Below are 23,452 nucleotides of genomic sequence, written 5' to 3' on the forward strand. Positions count from 1 at the left end.
ATTTTCAAAACTTTATTATTGAGGAGACAGGGCACTGACCGCTCTGTGTCTCTTAACCAATCGTGGTGCCGGTTCAAGGAGAAAGTCCCGCCTTTCAGGAGAAACAGCCAATCAGCTTGAGCTTGCTGGTTTTGCGGAGCGCAAAGGAGGGTCAGTGTGGGGAAGACCCCCCGCCCCCCGCTGTGAGTTCAGGCGGCTAGTCGGAGCAGCTGATGGATATACGGAGATTTTTCTTAAAGAAAGGTAACGGTAGGCTAATCATGGAAACTGTGATGAGATTTTTCTGATAGCTGGTTAAAAATACTCGTCTCCGAATCAAAACCCACAGATTAAATCTTTTAAAAATAAAAAACTACAGCTTGTGACTCAGCTTAACTAGAAATGTCGAGAGGTTAACTGAAATTAACTGAACTGATCAGGGGTGGAGTGATCAAAAGAAAGAAGTATTAATTAAAAAATATTAATTGTGTAGTCCCCTTAGGACAAATTTTTACTGATGGAACATATCTAGTCCACGTCCTTTTTGTAAAAGCTCATGATACTATTTTTAGGTCACCAACAGTCATTTTGCAGAATTTGTGCACCCTTTGTTAAATAAAAAATGTATTAAATAAAAAAAAATCATATAAAAGAGTACATTTATGCCAAAAAAGACATTTTTTTTTTTTAAAGAAAAGGGATACTGAACCTACGTTGGGCTGGTGGGACTGCTTTAAGCGGACGGAGGAAAATATCCCTTATTTGTAAATCTAAAACTTGACAGGTATGTCAGAAAATTGAATTAATAAACGTTACCTTAACATACAGTTCACTATTACACTACATTACACTGCAGTGGAGAATGGGGGAGTATGGCGTCGTCTGGCGTTTTTTACAGGTACTGCAGCAATCAGGAGCAGCAGCTCTCACATCCATCCAGAGTTGCCAGGTTCGCGGTTTTCCCGCAAAATTACCGCGGCCGCCAATACGGCGGGCAAACGTGTAAAAGTTGACACTAAAACCAATCTTTCTTGGATGATTGATTACAACAATACGAATTCGTTCATTTATTCATAAAGGAGAAGAGCGGAAGAGAGAGAAAGAAAGAGAGAGAAGAATAGAAATGAGTATGTATAAATCAGTTCTTCTTTTTTTTGCTAATTATGCTACTATTAAATGTTGACTGGGTTATAAAAGAACTAAAAAACACTAATGTTACAATATTATTAATTACTTTAAGATAGCTAGCAATATTAATAATGTCTATTTTAATCTCTTAAAAACAATATACTAAGTCGTGCGCTCTTAGTTGTTTTTACATTTGCTTCAAACGTGTGACAGACATGTATTTTGGGCTAGTTTAAGCTTCTGAAGGGCGAGTTTTAGACTGACTTTGGGCTGGATGTTTTCATTGGACCTGGCAACCCTGAGCAGCGTGTATTGGATAGAGCAGCTCTCCCATCCATCCACACAAACACACACACACACACAAACCAACCACACAGTGCGAGCATCCCAGCACACTTCCCAGGAGGACGGGCTGCTGTTCCCGCGTGCACTCGCTGCGGGGCCGCGGAATGGGGATTATTTAACTCGCGCGAATTAAAAGGGAACTCCGCGTGCTGCTGCTGAGTTCGCCTGTGTGCGCGCGCTGCTGCATTTACTCTGAAATGTTGCTAGCGCCGCCGCTGTGTCTGGATTGGGACAGGTAGAGGCTCGGTCCGTACAGTCCGTACTATTCGTACAGTTCGTAGTCATGAGAAGGAGCGCAGAGTGGAGTCCAGACTGGGAGACAGCTGCTGTGAAGGGGTTTGAAAGATGACTCAAACTGTCCTTATATCAGAAAAAAACGGATTTTTCACGCTGTGTGTGAACGGAGAATCCTAGCTAACGTTACTTTTTTTTCAGCTGAACGGGAGCGTGCAGTTCGCTGTAATTAACAGCAACTGTGTGAGGATTTAGGACTTTGGGACTTGTTTGACTGTTCTAACGTGTTGTTTTTATTTTTGGAGAATAAATGTCTGAACTGATTTGAGTACAGCAGCACCATCCAGCCGGAGAACTCATTCATCACTTACGAAGTGCAGGAAGCGTGCTGCTGTGGAGAGGACCATGTTGATGAAGGAGTACAGGATATGTATGCCACTCACAGTGGAGGAGGTAAGCTAAACTAGATAAACTAGTTAACTATCTAATGTGTGTGTTCTTAGCTAGTTAAAAAAGCTACCTTACTAGCTAACTCTAGCTCATTGACTGATGTAAAAACACTTTTCTGAGATTTTAAACTGATTTAAAAGCCTTATGTGTGTTGAACTGAACTTGTATATTTTATATTTTCTTTATTTTTAAGCCTATGTGGTCCTGTATTAGCTCTAACTTAGTAAATTTGGGAGATGGATTGTTAAATTAAGGAAAGAGTTGATTTAATAAAAATAGAGATTGTCAATTGAGTGTTAAATTGGGAGAGGTAAGATATCTAGCTTAGCCAGAGCCTGTAAACTGCTTTAAAAGCCTTATTTGTGTAGAACTGATTTCTTTTTATATTCTCTCTTATTTTAAGCCTGTGTGGTCCTGTATTAGCTGTAGGGGGGGGGGGGGGGATTGTCAATTGAGTGTTAAATTAAAGGAGAGATATGGTTAGTTAACTAATGCTAGGTTAGCTATACCATTCATAGTGGGAGAGGTAGCTAAGATATCTAGCTAACCTAGGTTAGCTAGCTAGCTAACTACTAGTTAACTGGCTAACCTAGTTATCTAGCTAATGTCTATGACTGATAAACAAATTATCTGAGCTTGTAAACTGCTTGAAATTCTTATGTGTAGAATTTTTAGAACTTTAGAATGGAATATTTTAATCATATTTTAATAATTAAACCTGTGTTGCCCTTTCCCAACTATAGCTAACTAACTAGCTAGCGTTAGCTAACTAATGTTTGTTCTTATCTAACGTTAGCTGCTGTCTAACTGACGGATAAAACCACTTTTACGACCTTGTAAACTGCTTTTAAAGCCTTATATGTGCAGAACTGATATTTTAACATTTTCTGTCATGGATTGTTAAATTGAAGGAGACATGGTTTGTCAGTCACAGTGGAGGAGGTAAAATAGCTAGCTAACTAATCTAACAAGTAGCTAACTAGCTAATTTATGATCTTAATTAGCTAGGTAACTAACTGGCTGATAAAACACATTTTCTGAGCTTGTAAACTGCTTTAAAGGCCTTAGCTATATGTAAACTGAACTGATATTTTAATATTCTCTGTCAGGGATTGTTAAATTAAGGGAGACATATGGTATGCCATTCACAGTGGATAAGGTAAGATAGCTAACTAATCTGTGCTTGTAAATGGCTTTAAAGGCCTTGGCGATATGTAAAATATTTTATACTTATATTTTAGTGTTTTATGTCATTTTTAAACCCTATCTGGTCCTGCACCAGCTATACCTTAATTTGAGGGGAAGACATATTCATTCGATAGTTAATATAACTACTAGTTAGCTAACCTAACTACTTAATTGACTAGATAGTTAATGTTTTTTACTCAACTAGCTTAGATAAATGATGGATAAAAACACATTTCTGAGCTTGTAAACCTATTTAAAACCTTTGATGTATGTAAAAGTAAACTTATATTTTCATAGTCTCTGACATTTTTAAGCCTGTGTTTTTCCTATGCTAGGTACAACCTAAATTGAGGAAACAATTCATTAAATTGAGGGAGGCAATGATTAAATCATAATACAGATTAGCAAATAATTCTTAATTTATTAAATTGAAGGGGAGGTATGGTATGTCAGTCATAGTGAAGGAGTTAAGCTAACTAACCACCTCATCCAGAGAGAGCATGACCAATTGTGTACTCTCTCGGACTCCGGCTGCTGATGGCAAGCAGAAGAATGACCCAGGATTTAAACCAGCAATCCTCAGATCACAGTGACAGCTCCTATAAGTATGAATTTAACTTATTTTTTAAGATTATCTGTTTTACTTACTGGACCAACCTGACTCAAATCAAACATAACATTTGCTATGCTGGTCAATAGCTTGTTTACCAGTTTACAGTGTTTTTGGCCACCAAAGACCAATTTAGACCATCTAAAACCAGCAAAAACTGGTTATGAGCTGGATTTTACAACAGGGATGTGTTTGCCTCTCTCTCTCTCTCTCTCTCTCTCTCTTTATTAAGGTAATGGACTAGAACGTTATAGTGGTGATTATAGGCTTTAAAGCTGCTGCTCCTCCTATAGGTTTATATGTGCCTTTCCTTAATCACAGGTCTCAACACGGACCCACAACATAAACAGTCATTATTACCTACCTTGCTAGTTCAAAACAGGCAAATACCTCTCTTTAAGGCTTAACTTTATGACTTGAAGTGAAACTCTTTAGCCAGACTGAAATCCACATGGTGGTGCTGTTGGAACTTCATGAGGTACCCAGTGCAAATTTGGATGAAAGTGACATTTTGGCCAGTCACTGTGGCTTCAGGATGCTGCCCAGTTTACGTACCAAAGTGAGTATAGCGTAACTGGGAGGCAGAAAGTTTTGTCCACAGGCTCCATGTGAGCAACACATATGGATACCCACCAGGGTCAAGTGATGGGACTGGGAGGGGTTAAACATGGGCCCCATCTGGGATGTTCGCTGCACGTGGGTCCAATAGACAAGACCCATGTAAGATTAGGGAAGGCCGTAGTGATTTAACCTGTATGGGTCTCCGAAACAACACAGTTAACACCACTTAGAGCCCATGTTTCATCTATGTGTGAGTCCCACAGGAGTGTTTTGGCTAAATGGTCAGCCTCAGTAAGTTTGTTGAAAGAGAAAACAGATCTGTCAGATAGTTTGGTCTTGTTTGTTGTGCTTAGCATCAATTTTTAAAGGCGCCCAATGTTTTTTTTTTTTTTTTTTGCAGATGTTGTGGATGTGTTTGTGTGTTTCTGGGTTAAAATACCTATTCGATTCTAAGCATTTTTAAATTGTTTGTGTGAGTGTGTGAGTGGATCCATTCCAAAAGGAGTAGAATATGTTAAGTTATAGGGTGTCTCGATAATTAATGAATGTTAGTTAATGATTAATGTATCACTTAAATAGTGTAAGCCAGCAAATAGAATACTTATGCAGTATAAGACCACATATGAAAGTGACACAATTCTGTGTCTAATTTGGGAAGATCAGACTTGAAAATCCACACAATCCAGAAATATAACACATTTTTGTCACAATAAGGCAAAAAAACAGATTTAAACCATTTCAGTCTATTAATTTGAACATACTTCAAAAAGCACAGCCTGTGCTAACCGCTAAATAGGCAAGCTTAAACAGGGTGACCTTTTAACAAAGATGTTCCGTGTGTATCAAACCACATCATCTTCCCATAAACTGTAGTCTGAATATAAAACTAATTGTGTAAATGCGAATTAAAGCCTCATGAAACTGAGCTTAATTGTATTACTTGATTGATTTGTTGTTTATCTGTCAGCATTAGCCAAATTAGTTCTCTATCTGATCTGATCAGATGTACCTGTTATTCTGTGCTTGGGAAAAAATCTTTCTGGAACTGTTTGAATATGTGAATGTAATTCTTTCTAAGGAAAGTTCAGTTTTCCACTCAAAACTTCTTAGCTGCTTAATGTGCTTTTGAGTGATGTCTTTTTTGAGTGAAAGATGATGTGACTGTTTTTTTTGGCTCTGAAATAACCTCAGCAATGGCAACAGATCTCCTGCAACATTTCTCATAAAATGAGCAAAACTGGCAGCCGTTTCAGAATTACAATAGCTTTCTTCTCTTGCAAGCCATCTGCTGAGTGACACCACAGATGTACTGTGTTTTTGGTGTGTGTGTAGCCTGTTAAAACACATCATTGTGAATGAATAATGCAATTTTGTGGTAATCAAGGGTATTAATAGGTTGGTGGGTTTACCCTCCACCCTTTTTTGTTGGTTGCAAAAATACATAAATGTACTTATTTTGCTTAAACCTTGTATCTTAATTTTTGTAATATTTCTCTTTCCGTTATTGAATCTGAGTTGTCCTTTATTGTTAATTTTGGCACTTTTGTGATGAATGAATGGTATATATCTTTTTACTTTTTCTGTAATTCTCCTGTAAATTTTGGTTTCTCTTTGTGACAGCAACACCATACAACCTCATGCAGTATTATTATTTTATTATAATCAAGCTTTTTCACAAACTATTTTTGAGAATAATTGTGTAATATACACTGACATAGGTAATGGGAGTTTTGCCATGTCTCTTTTATACATAATTATACTTTATTCCTATCCAAAGATAAAATTTGCAAATTGGAATTATGCTTAGAAGTAGAAAAGATATAGAACACAGTAGTTCAAAAGAAGGTGTCTTCTCACCTTAAAAGCGTAGTTCTGCTGTTAGCTAGCATGTGGCGCAGTTTTACTGACAATATTGCCGCTTTTGAAGCTCCGCAGTTGACTGATATGGTGATCCACCAACCACAATGATTTTCTTTAGTACCTTTCCCTACTCATGCCACATTTACACTCCTCTTGCACAAGCTGATTGGCTCTATGTTAAGCTGTGTGATCTTTAACGTAGAGACTCTTTGTTAAACATTAAAAAACTCTCCTCAAACCTTCTTATAACTGGTTTATCACATGCAAATTCTCTGTCCCGAAAGAGTGTTGTTCTCATCCCTTTCAGGATTAAAGCTCTTTTGGTCCCATTTCAATGTTTTGTAGTTCCCAGGACAGTGGGGAGATGTTAGTCTGGAGCTCTGTTAAATATTGGAATTGTTTTGAAAACTATGATACTGTGTTTTATGATCGCTGTTAAATAAGCCCCAATGATAATACGCTTTTTGCATTTGAAAGTTTTTAATTATGTGTAATTTAAACACAGCGTGAATAATGCCACTGACTTGTAAGTACTTCTGTGTGATTGCCTGTGTGGTTAATTAGCTCAGGCGTGCTTTTTTTAGCATCATGTAAATAGAATAAGCTAAACCTAATATTATTGTCAGTGAGATGTTTAATGCATCCTGAGCCTGAAATCCCACGAGGCTGAGATGTAATGGAGTCATTATAAAACAATTACCATGTTTATAGTGTGTGTTGTGTGAATGTCACGGATAGGTCTAATGCATGATAGCCTGGACAGGCTGTTTGTAAATTTTATGGAGGCTTGACCTGCCTGGCAACAGCACTGTGGAAATGCAGTTTATTGCACGCGCGTGTGTTATGAAATAGCAGAGGACATAATATCAGGCACAAAATGTCCAAAGAGGACTTCAGTAACAGTACTATAAATCCCAGTTCTATAAAATCATAAGTTTATATTATGATCCATATCGATATTCGAAAACTGTTGAAATTCAGAGCTTCATTATAGAAAAATGCAACGATATTGTTGAGCATTCTATTCTAAATCCTAAATTTATGTAAAAAGAAATCTGTAATGTTTTTATGTCTTTGGTCTCACAGGCAAGTTGTAATGAATGAGTGCTTAGATGCTTATGTAGTTGAGCCCTTCCAATGAATAACCATATGTCGTTTTCTTAACAATTGTTAGTTACTTTATTTTAAAAACCTTTACAGTAGGTCTAAATAAAGCACATTTAGTTGTTTTGTTTTTTTTTACTCTAAGGCTTCAAATGTTTTGTGGGTTAAAGTGCACATTTCGTAACCACACATGTTTTCCTTTATCTAGAGCAGTTTACAGTATTCTGCTATTTCGAGGGTTAACTTAAGGTTTAATTAAGAATAGATCCCCCTGCTTTACATGGAGTAGCTGAGTTGTTGGCGTGTGTTAGCGTAGTTAGTGCCCAAAGTAGTTGTTTGCAAGCTAAATAATGTTGATGATGTGCTGAACTTGGTATGATCTGTACTCTGTTTTGGCTAGTATTCTTGTCACATTTATTTTCTGTTCTTTCTAAAGAAACAATTTAAAATTGTGTTTTTTTTTTTTCATCCTTTATTCGTCACTGGTGTGTGCCTTCTCTCTTACAGCAGTTCCAGGGATATCGGTATTGTCGTAGCTTCGGTTCATCCCCACTCTGAGATCTGGTACTTTTTTAATAGAAATGTAAAGCGTTTATTGATTAAAATACATTAACTATAGTGTTACTGTAAAATTGGGTATGAATGTGTTCTGGGTGTGTGTTCAATCAAGGATTCAAGGAGATTTTTATTGTCATTTGCATCACATGTGGTACATGAGGTGGAACGAAATTGTGATCTCACGATCCAGTATACACCCAGGAGCAATTGTTAAAATAGATAAATATAGATAAGATAAAATAAAATAAAAATAAGAACACAATAAAATAGAATAGAACAAAATAGACATCAAGATAAATACACAAAAAATAGGGAGAGTAGGCAGGTAAAGTAAATAAATATATATTTCATTATAACACAGAAAAAACATGCTTCCAACAGTTATTGGTCTCATCAAAAAAAATCTGCATCTTGCACATTTGTGGCATTATTAACCTAAGGTTTTGTGGTTGTGAATCATTACTTTTTAAAGCGAACCTGTAATGACACTACACTGATTTGCTTTCTATTCTCTATACAAACATCATAATACTCCCATGTTCTTTAGAAATAGGGAAGTGTGTGGCCTCTCAGGTCAAGTGAGTTGAAAAAAAGTGGTTTTAAAGCCAGCAGCCTTTCGTGTAGTACCTTTAATTACTGTATGACAGACAGCCAGGCCAAGGACTGTAAGTAACTTCAGCTCAAGCTGTTGGTTTGTGTTGTGTAACTTAAGGGTCTGCACATCATGCAGTTTTTCTGTGCTTTTACACCGTCAAGGTTAAGCTTTCAGTCAGTGTGGTACAGCGCATAATTAATGTTGTTTATGATTGATCATTTTATTTCTTTGTAGGCAACCCAGGTCTAGGTTTGACAGAGTATTAAAGAAATTCCGCAAAATGGGATTAGGGCTCTTAGAATTAAGTCGAGTTGTTTATTAGTGATTTACAAGAGTAACATTTGCCTGATGTCTTTTTTTTTTTTTTTTGCGCTCACATTTCCAGCATTTGTTCTAATTATTAAATAAAGTATCTATCTATCTATCTATCTGTCTGTCTGTCTGTAGCTACTCTCTGTTAGTTTAGAGCATATCCACATTTTTAAGTATAAGATATGTAACCTGTGGTTTAATTGACATTTGCCAGTGCACTGTCTGCAATAAACTATAACTATAATCCATAGCATATAACATAAATAGTAATTTAAATTTATCGACTAATCCAAAAGAAAATATTGCTAGATTAGCCCACCAAAATGATCAAGATTTACAGCCTTACTGTAAATGCCATCAACTTCCTTTCTGTTTTTTTTTTTTTTTTTTTTTTTTTTTTTTTTACAAAATATTCTGGTATTTAAAGAAGTGTAATGCAATTCTTTTTTTTCAATTTCTATCATCTGTCCTTCTGTTTGGTCTGGTAGTAGGATATGCACTTTGAACCACCCCTTAAGAAAACCACACTTTACACATGCATTTCTGGACTTTTGATAGACTAAGTATTGCCACTGTAAGCAGGCGAACTGAGGTTGTAAAGTAAAATTCCAAGATTTATCAGTATGACTCTGTTCTGCAGTGTTCTGCAGTTTTCACAAGCCTCGCCTGCCCAAATCCCCAAAGTTACATAGTGCAGTTAGCATCATCATGCCAAGCAAAGATAGAGACACTACCCTCCTTATTACAGGGCAGAGGAGCATTACTGTGGTTTTGAATCCGGTCTGGGTCCTAGTGAGTGGGTGGATTATGTGTTTAACTATATTGGGGAGAAAAATTTAGTTACTGGTAGGGTTGTGCGATATGGAAAAAAATCTGATCACGATATAGTTTTCCATATCAGCTTATATCGATATGTGTCACAATATGAATCAAATTACTTTCTGTTACACTTAAAGGTTTCTTTTTACTCATAAGTGGCAGATGTATGGCCCTTTAAACAAGTACAAGGGACAAATATATAAACTAAAAATACTGCAATAGCACTTGGATTTTTAATAAAAATATATTTAATCAAATGATTATTCCCCTCCCTAAATGCAGGCAGCTACATAAAGCAAAATACAATAGTATATCACAGTGTTCATTTTGACAGGTGATTTTGATTTAGTTTTAGTCTTTAGGGCTGTTCTGGGCTGCTGTGCCTGTTTGCAGCGCTACTTAAACGGGAAATAGAAAATAAAGTTTATCGAATCCTATCGTCCGGCTTATCATAGCTATCGCGATATGTATTTTCCTCGATAACTATCGATATCGTTTTATCACCCAGCACTAGTTACTGGTATTTGAGAAAAAAAAAAGAATTTATATTACCAAGAAGTATATGATTTCCTGACGATTAGTCATTGCTTGTGTGTGTAAGAGACGTCCAGGAAGTGATGAATTCAATAAAATCAGATGGCCCTGAGAAGAATACTAAAGTCTTCAAGTTGTCCTGATCCAGATCCTATTCAACAGAGATGAGGCCACTAGTTAAGGTCTCAGATTGAAAAGATCCATTAACCAGGCCCATCAGCCTGGCAGATTGGTTTGACTCTACTTGAACTGAACCCCAGCTTGAATAAACTTTTCTCTTTCTTCCCCTAATTGCAGTCCCTGCTGCTGTTGAGAAAGGGGAAAGTCAGCTTGTACCACTTTGTAGCCATGGCTACACTTTGTTCTAATAAGGCCAGGAAGCTGCAGAAAGCCTCTGTTTGCTTGTTACTGCAAGGCGGGTACTTTACCAAGACTGTTTCTGATCTGACTGAACAAATTGATAGACAGTATTAGTAGTGTGGTGACATTTACATGATGCTCTCTGTATTAAGATGTCTGTATATAATTGACTTTAATTATTATTAATCATATAGTTTGATCTGATTATTTGTTGTGTGCTTAACATATACAGCTTTGTCTTTGGATGCACAGTGTCTACGTAGCGATTAATTTTTACAGATTGGAAAAGTGTTGGCTCTTTTTAAATGTTACAGTGATCGAAAATACACTAGAAATATGCAATTAGGATTGTAAGCAAAGTTAGCAATTACCTGGGAGTAGCCACTTATCACCACCTATAGCAACTAGGGTTGTCACGATACCAAAATTTTGACTTCGATACCGATACCAACTGTAGTATCACGATTCTCGATACCAAAACGATACTTGGAAGAAAAAAAAAAAAGATAAAAATATCTGAACATAAAATGAACACTGAACAATCGGTGCAAACGTTTTTATTCTAAAATGAAACATTTGAACAAAAAACAAGTTTCATTATTATAACCTTAACTATAACATAATTATCTAAACACTTCCTAAAAACTAAAACTAAAACCAGAGGTAATGGTAGCCTGACTATGTGAACCTGACGGGCGGGCAGAAGTTAAGTTCTGATTAAGGAAAATAAATAGACAGAAGAACATTACAATGTTATGTTCATTTCAACACTCACTGCTCCGTTTTATTAACCAACCGTTTACCGATTTTAATAAGCCCATGTTCAGTGTAACGATCAAGCAGGCTACGTGAATGACCACAGATTTGCGATGGAAACGCGAAAACGTGAACATCTTAAGTTCATGTTTCACAGCCAATGGGATAATGGAGAAATAGAGAAAACCACGGGTCCAAAACAAAACTCCTGCACACTCCTCTCCGTGTTAACGTGATTTATTGGCAGTCGCTAGTAAATCTTAGTAAAGCTACAGACAGAGTGTATCTTGACTAACTCCACAAACCTGTCGACTTCTCAGCTCTTTGTAGAGATCAGGGTGCTTGTCTGCTAAATGAATGAGCGAAATATGATCAGAATTATGTTAAATAACACAGTAACATAGAAGCATAGATCTATTATTTAATTAAAATGATTTTTAAGAACAGCTAAACACAGTGCTGCAGGTCAAACGCGGAGGCACGTGCGAGAGACAGAGAGAGACACAGAGAAAGAGACACAGCGAGAGTGAGAGAGAAAGAGATTTGCGTGTTCTGATGTGAGCTACTCACAGGTAAAGGTTCTCTTTTATCTCCTCGTGCTCATATTCTAGTCCCACACATAATTCTGCAGCTCCCTCAGTGTTTTCTGTCGTATTTTGGGGCTAGCGCGAGCGCTTACAACTAACACCGCCACGAGGTGCCGCCGCGCTTGTGCCGAATCCGCTACTGAATCCGACTCCCGCTTCGCGGACAGAATCGGCACAACAGCCCCCGCTGTACAACTGCGGGAGTGAAAACAGCGCTAATAAATAAAGTAGTTTAGTTTCACTTTCAGTTTTCGTTATTTTCGTTATTTTATTTACAAATAAAAATATAAATAAAAAACAGATGCCTACATCTCAGACTATTTTCCCACACTTCACTCCTCGCGCCCGTTTTGTCCACAAGTCGCGGACGAGAGACATCTGTTATTTTAGCCGTCGCCATTCTACACTCGCTGCTGCTCTGCTGGCTTGCGCGTGAATCGATTCATTTGTTCAGAACACTAAGTTTATCTGAATCCTGCCACACCGACTGCTGCGGTGTGAATCAGTTTTCTTATGAACTGAATCAAATCGCGCCTACTAATTTGACTCATTTGAAGCTACTGACTGGGCTATATACAGTATCGAAAGCATCGAACGCTAAAGAACCGAATCGTTTGTGATGACGTAGTATCGAAAAAGAATCGAACCTTCGGTACACCACACCGTGCAACTCTAATAGCAACCACCTAAAGCAGCAACCTAGCTTCACCTCAGCAACCACCTCAACACCCTAAAAACACCTAGCACCAGATAGCAACACCATGTATACCACTAGCAGTACCACCACTGCCACATAGCAACAGCTTAGCAACTGCCTGGAAGCTGTGCAGACCCTCTGTTTTTCTTTGAAATGCTTTAAACGTAGATGGTTTTTATTTCCACTCTTATTATTTTTATTATTTTCTAATCTTTCCATACTATTATGGAAAGTGTAGACCATAACACTACTAAGCATTTAGCAGTATGTTACAGTAAGCTATATGTTCATTGTGAAAAGTACATGCAGCATCAATTGTACAGTATTTGGTTTTCACACACATACTCAATGCTGGTATGTTTAGAGCTGTGTCAAAAGTTCACGGCAAACAATAAACAAATTCTGTAATAAGTTAGTGACCCTCTGTGAGATCGTTATTTGGAAGGATCAATATTAATGAGGGCCATAAAAAAAAAACACAACAATATATTGTCCAGCCCACTAACCTTTATTCTAGTGGCTAAAGGTTGCATAACTCAGAGAGCTCTTGTATTACAGTGCAGCTGCTACCTGTTTCATAACCCACTAGGTTTGCCACCCTCGTATATCATTTTTTAGGGATCATCAGCAATGCCCCGGTCACTTAGGTGGACAGGGGTCAGCTGGGCAGCTGTGGGTCATGCAGTGGGTGGGGATGCATTTGTTCAGCGCTTCACTGAGGAAAAAGTTCTTGAGTAGCAGCATCTGTGTGCTGTCAGCAGCCCCACAGTCTCTCTGAACAGCTGACAAATCGATTTCAATTACCCTCGCGTCACACTTTGCCAGGCTGCACTCCGGCTGCTGTGCACACACTGCTCGGCAAGAGCTGTTCCATGTCACTTTCACATGAACTCCAGATTGAAATGCTCTATGACCCATGATGAAAGGCTGCCACTTGGCAAAACGTTCTCTGGGGGATTTGAAAAACCAAATAGGTGCTTGTTTTGTTGGAAATTTGAACTCTGGGACCTTATTTCATTTAATTATGATTCTGTTAAAAAAAAAACAACAATTCAGTGCTTCTGCAAATTTCATCCCGATTTCATCATGATTTGATGTATATGGTTGTCACTGTATATGAGTAAGCAAATTGAAGTTGTAAAGTGTTATTTCTGACCTTGCACACTGTCCACTGTGCTCATGGCAAGGTCTGATTGATGGGACATTCCCTTTTTGAGCCCAAACGGAGGCCCTAACCAGTATTAGGACTCCTGTATTAGTAGTGGGTAAGTGTAAATCATAGTGTTGTCTTCTGGCTGTAAAGTCTGTACAGCATTTGACAAAGAGGGTCACGTTTTATCCTCTAGCCAGCTTATCTCTACTCACAAGCACTGTCCCCTGTCATACCAGATTCCTGCTGAAGTGTCTGTGTTGAAACCTTCTCTACCCGGGCTCGGTTAAGAACTGGTGACCGAGGCCTTGCTCAGCATTCCCACTGCCTTTTGGAAGCGCCTCCTCTCACAGGTGGTGTTGTCAGCATGGTGTTTTCATCACGGACTGAATCTTGCCTACTCGGACATCTGTTGCTTTTGTCTGCAGGGAGATGCTGTCCATCCCTGGCTGACAAAACCGTGATAATGAAGGCTGGCTTGACCTTGTTCCTGTGGTCAGGCTGATTGAGTGAGCCCTGCATTCCCTGCATGCTGGCAGGAAGAAACGAAGGGGACCAGTGGCCTTTAGCGTTGTTTGAAAATATGCCACCATCTCTCTCCGTCTGCTCTCACGTCACCTCACGACTCAATCGTTACATATCTCCAATGCAGGCACAAAAAAAGGGCAGCCGGTCAATGGAGGTTGTTAACGTGCTGCAGTCCTAAAGGAGGAGTAGTGAAAACGGCCTGTTTAGGCTAGCATGGTAAATTGATCCATCGCTACCACTGTGGACAGTTTATTTTTTTGACGTGGGTCTTTTTCTTTTGGGTTTAGAAAAAAAACTTTTCGTTTTGCAGAGTATTTCATGTCATTCAGTACTCTAGGTCTACATTTACATTGACAATTCAAGGTATCCTCTTACAACCTTCAACCTTCATGTATCCTGTGTCTGTTTGGTGCATTGGTTGAGCCCATCCTTAGAAATGAATGGAAAGCTACGCAAGGTGCAGTGCACACAAAACTGTAGGGGCAGTGCAGGCACTGAGCTGCTTCAAAACTCTGGCGCTCGGCGTGACTAGTTTCCACCCACTCTCATCTTTCTGCTCGTTCTCAGACTCCTTATATCCTTATAACGGCAGTTATAGCTGGGGCAGTGGTAGAGTTATTGGACTGCGAGCCTGACGACCCAGGTTGGATCCCGCATGAGGAACGATGTGTTTTTTTTTTTTTTTTTTTTTTTTTTTTTCCCCTTCCAAAATCACCTCCACCATGTGGCCCACAACGTGAAGACATGGAAAATATCTGGCCAAACTTAATTGCCGAACCCTGCTGTAGACCCTGCATTGTTCTGACAAATAAATAGCAACATCTCTCGAGCTGACCATCAGTGAGTCACGCACTGCGGAAGGAACACACTTACAAGCTGGTGTGTGCGACACAGAGCAACATGATGGCACTTGTATTGTTTACCAAAAACAAAGCTGAGTTAGCTCTGTTTTTCATTTCTTTGCAGAACCAGCACTGTGCAATCCCAGGGCTAACCCCCTAGATTGAAGCACCCACCGAGGGTGAGTCCACTTGGAGGAGAAAGGCTTTCTCTTAATCAGTCCGGTCTTAATTAAGCATCTAGTAAAAGCTCTGGGACACCTCCACTGGGCATGCTGAATGCCATCAGCAGGACTCCCCTTGAAGTACACTACATACACTTAGCATCACATTAATACAGCAGACGCAGAGAGTCCGTGTGAGAGAGAGGAGCAAGGGCAATCACAAGGCTAAATTTTACCCAGACCACAAAGCTGCAAATTTGATGACGTTAATTTGGCATTAGAGTCGACTCTCTGATTGAGCCACTTCATTAGCTGGCCTTGTATGGGATGGCACAAGGCCACAATGGACCCTCAAGCACATGCCAAGAGCAGGCTGACTCATCACCTTCAGCAAGGGAACACTTGCTTAGCCTTGCACCAGCTTGATTGTCAGTTTAGTACTGACATGTGTCAGGAAGTCTAGCAGGCATTGTGCTTGTTTGCTCTTTGGCTTGATTAGTCATGAACATCAGGTATGAATGCTAATCTGCTGCCTGAAGGACAACATGAGATGGCAATAAGTAATAGGCATTTTCCTTTTCATCACAGTCACTTAGTGCCCACCGCCTGGTCTGAAATCAGTGGTGGTTAGTACATACAGTGACTAAGTTTGAGTACTATTCAAAAAGAAATTCTGACATGTTTCCAATTTCAGAATAAGAAGAAATGGTTCACCCTGCATGGTCAGTATCTTTAAATGATTGGAATTTGTATCATGATTGATTGAACATTTTACCTTGATTGAAATCAGTAAATAACTGACAGCATTTTTCGTGGGCACAAGCTGCTGGCGTTGCTAGTCTATCCATGTTGGCAGTGATGTTCGTAAAGTAAAGTAACTGTTACTGTGGCATTTTTATAATTACCAGCCTCATTCAACATTGAAGTAAGAAAATTTGATTAGGCCAGTAAATGGTTTACTAACATTGCACTAGCAGTGTTTGCATACTGGCCAGCAACACTACTTTGGCATTAGCAAATCAGCTACTGGCTTCATCCAATGCTACCATATTTATCTATCACAACCACAGCATTAGTATGCCAGGTTAGCATGCCACCTACCAGCCTTGCCCAACAATGCTACCATGGTGTTGGTGCACCATCTACTAGCATTCCATTCTTAAGCAAGGAAAGCCCCTTAGAACCACTTTTCCCCAGACCCTAATCTACACCATGGATTGCCCAGGATGTTCTTTAAAGAAATACATTTTATTTTAGTCTTGTCTTGATATTTTAAGGAAAGAGTGAAAAAATACCCCAAACTGGCTTTCCCTAGACTAAGACAGGAAACGAGTGATATTCACAACACTGGTGAAGCATCCTATTGACAGTTAGCAATTTTGCTGTATTTTTCTGTGTAATTCCATGTAACATATATACACCACCACAATGAAATTGAACAAAATATCACCACCGTTTTAGCCTGTCTACAATTTCCAATGACAGAAATTACCCCACATTTCCCCGGGGCTTCCACAATCTATATTCGCATCAAATCATCTCGGGTCCACATTCCACTCGCAGTAGCTACAAGCAAAAGAGAGAATCTACAAGAACACAATGTTCAAATTGCACAACAGTGTGTGTTTAGGTTTCGCAGATATGCCATTAGATTAGATTAGATTGCTGCTCTTCAAGCTGTGCTGTGATATATTTGGCTTCACGCAGCCATAAATGCGGCCCACCTACATTTGCAACCCGTGTTTTCCTGTCAGCCTGCCAGGAAGTTCCCTGCACTGAAGGTTTTAGGGTAAATGCTTCTTGACGGGAGACGCAGAGGGATGACATGGACTTCCATGCATAGGACCAACTGCAGCTGATGGAAACTGCCTGGAACCCCCCACAAACCCTACCTCTTTTAGCTTTAGCTAACCTTCTTAACCTCTGCAAACCAGTTTGTAGACCCAGACTTCCAATCCTAGCTTCCTATTTTAAAAACAGCTTGAGCTGGCAAAAGTGATGTTAATGTTCAAAACATATCATAATTCTTTATATAAAACCATTTTCACCCTTTTCTTTTATCTTTCTTTATATTAAAGATGTATAGACATGCCTAATGTTAAGATCTAAACATAGTCTGAACCGAACTGTGAGTTTTTATGTGTCACTACTCTCTTGTTGTCCATGTGCATCCGTTTAAATGCACACTATGAAGAATTGGAACTTCTTGCTCTTGAACTTGAACTAGAGTTGGGATGTCTGATTTGTGCTTTGAGTCACCAGTAAAGGAGCTGAGAGAAACAGTGCTGTCATTTAAAGACAACAAAGCATGTAGGCTGATGTTGTACAGCAATATTATCAGATTATACACAAATATGACTCAGATAAAGCAGTATTAAACACTGAATTTACGTGTTTTCCTGCCACTTTACCAGAATTACACACTGCACCGAGGTCATGTTAACAACAATACCGATGCTATTTTAAAATCTGCAGAACCTGCATTACATATATAAAAGAAACTGATCTTGGATCAAAAACCCGGACTACTTATAGCATCCTGAGTAAATTGCTTCCAATCAGGATGCCTCTGCTAACAATCTCTGCTGTCTTCCCATCCCCAGACAGTCAGACCTGCCTAATGATTTGTCTCTCAGCTGCCCAATTAGTCACAGTAATGGCTTGTGTCCTTAGCCTGTGTTGAGCAGCCACTTTGTTTGATAAGTGGATTTTATTAGAAGCTTGTTTGCACCTGATGAAAAGCTCAGACTACCTTTATGAATATTCATCCTCATAGGGGAGTTTGTGGTGTTTCACTTTGCTCTTTTTGATGGTCGAGTAATAAATGGGAATCGAGAGCCTGTCAGCAGGAGCAGAATCTTGAGCGATGCTTTGGCTTATTTTCATGGCGCACCATCCTTTGGAACCGTGTCCATGGAGCTTTACATTCAGACCTCGTGCTGTGAGGTACAAAGTGATTGTTGTCATTAGCATTGATTGGGTTCCTTCCATTGGCCCCTTATTATTTCATGCATATGTTACCACACCTGGTGTGTGCGTGTATGTGCATGAAAGAACACTGTAATCAGTAGCTTACTAATGCTCACTCACTAACCTAGGAAGTTTTTGATATTTGCAACCAACACAGAGCATTCACTTTCTGTTCTTTTAAAATTTTTAAAGTTTTACACTATAGTAATTCTGCTGCTCTGACAATATCTTAGTCGCACAGGAAATACTGTATGCTGCAGTAATACATTTATTGCTTGAAGAAGGTGTGAAACTACTAACTTCACTCCCTTTTAAAAGGCTCTCAGTAGTTGTGCCTCTTCAATGTACTCATCAGATATTTTGCCCAGTTTGACAGACTTTGAGAGGGTGTATATTACTGGACTCCTTAAATTAGAATGGAAGTGGGTGGGCTGTTTGTCAGTCAGCCACCATCTTCTTGATTTAAAGTGGTGTTGGGACTGAGAAACCAAGTCTGCTATGGACTGAAACTGTATCGTCTTTACCAATTAATCTTGTCTCTGTCTGTGATCTAACAATGGTCACGTTCAGTTTTGGATGCCTTGTGATGAGTACTTCCATCCTGCCTTTGCCTATGTGTTGATCTGGGGAGCCATTGCATATGACCCTTGTTGGTCATCTTTTGTAGTGATACGAGAGACAATAACCGCTCAGGAATATGGGCAGGACATTCTGCAGCCACATGTGATTCCTCTTTTGGCCGTCTTTTCAACTGCCATTTTTTAACACACAGCAAGCATATCATGATACACTGATCCGAATTCCTGTGACAATTTAACGCAAGTTAAATTGAATTGATGAACAGATGTCACAGGAATTCGGATCAGTGTATCATGATATGATTTGCTAATGAAAGTCCTATGTCTTTACAGGGCCTTGTTGATGTATTTGTCTACAGGCAATAAACATCGTACACCAGTGTATTATTATCTGTGTGGTCATAAATCCTAAATGCCTTTGAATACGTCCATAAGACAGTATTCACAAAGTTGGTGATGGCCTTGTAGAACTAAATTGAGCCGTCGTGTTGGATCATCCCGCTGTCGAGATTAATTTTCACAAGGTGTGTTAGCGAAGTCCTACAGTGCGCCGTCACAGAGTTTTCCATCCATTTTTTTTTTTATGTGTCAGCAGGAGATTAGAACCGGGGTCACGGTCAGGAACTGGGTCAGAGCAGGACAGAAATAGCAGGCTGTTTCATGGCTGAGGGAGCTGCATGCTGATAATACTACATTATAGACAGGAAAATGGCATTCGGCCCTGACCCGAGTCATAAGCCTCTCAGCGGTGCAGCTTCTACGTTCATTTTTAAAACGCCTTTGTCTGCTGATCTGGAATCAGCTTAGAGCTAGAAACACAATATATATCCGTCTTTAAAAGAAATAGTAGCAGCCAGATGAAAGTCTTGGGTTTCAGTCCTATTTGGAATTAAGATGAAAGTTACCAGAAACAATAAATGTTTAATTTTTTTCCCATTTTCTCCTCAATTTACACAGCCAATTACCCAACCCACTCATTAGGACTCCCCCCATCACTAGTGATGCCCCAACGCCAGGAGGGTAAAGACTAACACATGCCTCCCAATACATGTGAAGTCAGCCAGAGCCTCTTTTCAAACTCTTGCGAGGCCAATTGTGCTCTCTCAGGGCTCCGGTAGCTGATGGCAAGGAAGAAGGTGATGTTTAAACAGGTATCTATGTGCGCATGTGAAAAGTTTCAGGGCCAGATTCGTTCATGGAGTGTTACCTCAGTTGACAGCTTGTAAGCATCCACTTCTGTGTAAGTTGTGAGGTTCTATCTTGTGAGTGAGGTTGAATACATGCCAGGAAAGTGCAGTAAATGAAATTATTGACTGGCTAGAATTGTGTGCAAACAGGCAACATTATCGGGGACCAAAAGTGGTCCTTTTATAGCATCGCTAAAAGAAGCCTTTGAAGCAAATGTAGCATGACACATTGCAAAACGTAGCAGGTGCTATTTGGCATTTTTTCCATATCTGTGGCTTGACTTTGAACTTGTTGCCTTTTGATGCTGGTGATCAGAAGCTTAACAGGACAAACCAGTTCTGGATGTGTACTGGTGGCCTGCCTTTAAATGCAGCCATGCCATCAAGAATAACAGTATAGCATTGGTGGTAATTCCCGTTCCTTGGTAACAGCGTTCCTGTAGGATTTCAGCAGATCTCCGCTTGACAGACAGGCAGCTCTATATTTGCACCGCTCGCTTCTCTGCATCTGCCTTTGCCGGGAAACTGACAGTGTTTCGGAAACACAGCGAGCATGACGCAAGGCTCGCTGGCCTAGGAGCTAATGCTGTCCCAGTGGAGCAGCCCAGATGCCAGTCTGCTTCCGCTCATGCTGCTGCCTTGTCCATAAAGACAGAACATTGTGGAGCATACATTCTCGATGAAGCCGTGCTTCTGTATTCATTATCATCACAGCTGGTCGCTCAGGCGATGGGACATGTTGGGAGCTGTGAGTCCCCACAATACAGCTTTATAAGGGCCAGAATATGATTGTGTTGTAATCTTCTGGGTATTGAGAAAAGTACCTGAGACAAAACTAAACTGTGTAGAAAGTATCAGGGCCTATTTGGATAAGATTAGTTTTACATAGGAAGGTGGATTAGTGTAGCTTTACTACAGGACTGTAAAATATATTACCGATTTGAACGGGATAAGAAATCTCGGCATAAATGACAAAGATGGGAGTGGCTACTTGATTTATACACTGCAGTCACCCATGGAAACATGACGACAACCAGTGTTAGAACACACTTGTAGTAATAATTGAGTCCTTTATTCTAATGAATTTAAGTGCTGTATATCGTTTGCCACTGACTTGATGGACCTGAGGTGTTTGTGCCATGCAAAACAAAATTTAACCCCCTGAATGCAACAGCAAAGCCACAACAACTGTGATTATTTATCCATATACTGATTCATATGAATTTTTACAGCCAGAAAGTTTTCCAGAAGGTGAAAGGTTATTGAACCTTTACAGATGCAAGAACATTCAGTCCATGAAACATCACATGTGGTTTTCAAATTGGACTGAAATTATTGAGAACTTGGAGGTAAGCGCAGCGACTTAATTCTGATACCTCAGCTCACAGACGCCTTGTGCTGATCGACATCACCCTTTGGAGTGATGGGGGGGGGGAAGAGCGCCATCTGCCAGCCCCAGAGAGAGCAATGCCAATTGTGCTCTCTCAGGGCTATGGTAGCTGATGGCAAGCTACAGGAACAGGATTCGAACTGGCGATCTCCTGATCATAGTATATTTCTGCACTAAAATGTAGTAATTCTCATTTGTAAAAGTTGGGTTTAATGTCACTTTGAAATAAAGTTGAATATTATTTTGTCATATTTTTTGAAGAATAACAGAAAACATACTTAAATGTGATATATCATGATGTATATCGTTATTGTATATTGTATATCGTTACCAGCACTAGTTATGAGGTTAATTTACTCTTCCTTGAGGGAAATTACTCTTCCTTTTTCACCCCCCCCCTCTCTCTCTCTCTCTCTCTCTCTCTCTCTCACACACACACACAGCAGCTGTTGACTTCAGTCTGTTTATGTAGTGAGACTCATTACAGGCAGCACACAGCAGGTCAGAGTGCTGGAGTTGACTGGTGGAAGCTGGACTGCTCTGCTGACAGGCTCTCTCTCTCTCCTGCTCTGAACGAATCATTTAAGGAGGCGAGGGGGGGTTTGGGGGAGGGGGGGTAGTTGCAGTAAACACCTAAACTGTTATTAAATCAAGACTAAATGTTGGTCGCGTTTGATGATGGAGAGATCAGTCTAATAAAGTTGTGAATGCTCCAATTTCTAATTGACTGTCAGATCACGAGCTCTGCTACGTCTGAACGCTATCTCACTGAAGCTTTCCAGCAAATTCTTCTCATCACGCTCCTCGCCCGGCCCTGAGAATGCAGCACAGTTATCAGTACCTTATTAAAGTCTGAGAGAGAGAGAAAAAGAGAGAGAGAATGGGCTGATAACAGGACAGAAGTGATCAAGTGAAGAAAACAGACTCTCAGGATAAGGAGCTTTATTCTACCTGTCTTTTCTCTCTCTATCTCTTTCTGTTTTATTCTCTCTCTCACATACTCTTGTGGTGTCTCTCTCGCTCCTTCACTGTCACACTCTTTCTGTTTCTCTCTCTCATGCCTTTGCTCTTACACTCACTCTTTCCTTTTCCCTCTCACACCCGTGCTTTCTTTTTCATCCTCACTTCTCTCACTTTTTTTTCTCACAGTTGACATCACACTTTCTATATGGCTATGTTTGTCTCTCACCCTCTTTCTTTATCCTTGTCTCCTTCACTCTTACTATTCCTCTTTTTTCTATTTCTCTTCTGTCTCACTCCTTTTCTATTTCTCTTTCTCACCCTCACTTTCTCTCACTACTTCTCTTTTACTGTTGACCTTACATCTTTCTTTCTCTCTATCGCTGTCTCTCTTTCTCTCTCTTCTGTCACTGTCACCATCTTACTGTCTATATCTCTTTCTCTTTTTTTTTACGATTGCTCTCTTGCACTATTGCTCTCTCTCAATCTGTTTCTCTCTCTCTCTTATCCCTTTTTCCCTTTTCTCTTACTCTATCATACTTTCTCTTACTCTCACTCTGTCTCTTTCTCTTTCTCACACGCATGCTTACACTCAAACTCTCTCGCTATTGCTCTCTGTCTCTCTTCCTTTCCCTATTTTCTTTTTCCTTGTTCTCGTCAGCACTCTCTCTTTCTTGTTCTTACTCTCGAATGTTGTGTATCTATTTCCCTTTTTCCATCTCTTTTTTTCACTCTCTGTTTTGCTTTTCTTTTTTCCTGTCTCTTTCTCACATACAATTTTTTTTTGTTTCTGTTTCTATTTTTTCCTCATCTTTCTTTCTCCCACTATTGCTCTCTTGCACTGTTGCTCTCTCTCAATCTGTTTCTCTCTCTCTTATCCTTTTTCTTTTTCTCTTACTCTCTCATGCTTTCTCTTACTCTCATTCTGTCTCTTTCTCACACACATGCTTACACTCCCTATTGCTCTCTTTCTCTCTCATCCTTTACCTATTCCCTTGTTCTCATCTAC

At 39.6% G+C, this 23,452-nt stretch overlaps 1 protein-coding gene across 1 annotated transcript in view; it reads left to right on the forward strand.

Annotated features, from left to right (window-relative positions):
- Positions 1–1,417: 1,417 nt before the first annotated feature.
- The window catches only part of pitpnc1a (phosphatidylinositol transfer protein cytoplasmic 1a), a 101,971-nt gene continuing 79,936 nt past the window's right edge, over positions 1,418–23,452 (forward strand). The window contains exon 1 of the mRNA XM_022673167.2: positions 1,418–2,139. Within this exon, the coding sequence (XP_022528888.1) occupies positions 2,092–2,139 (48 nt within the window). The 5' untranslated portion in view covers positions 1,418–2,091. The remainder of the gene's footprint in view (positions 2,140–23,452) is intronic.

The sequence above is a fragment of the Astyanax mexicanus genome, chromosome 19 (assembly GCF_023375975.1).
Source record: "Astyanax mexicanus isolate ESR-SI-001 chromosome 19, AstMex3_surface, whole genome shotgun sequence".
Lineage (NCBI taxonomy): Eukaryota > Metazoa > Chordata > Actinopteri > Characiformes > Acestrorhamphidae > Astyanax > Astyanax mexicanus.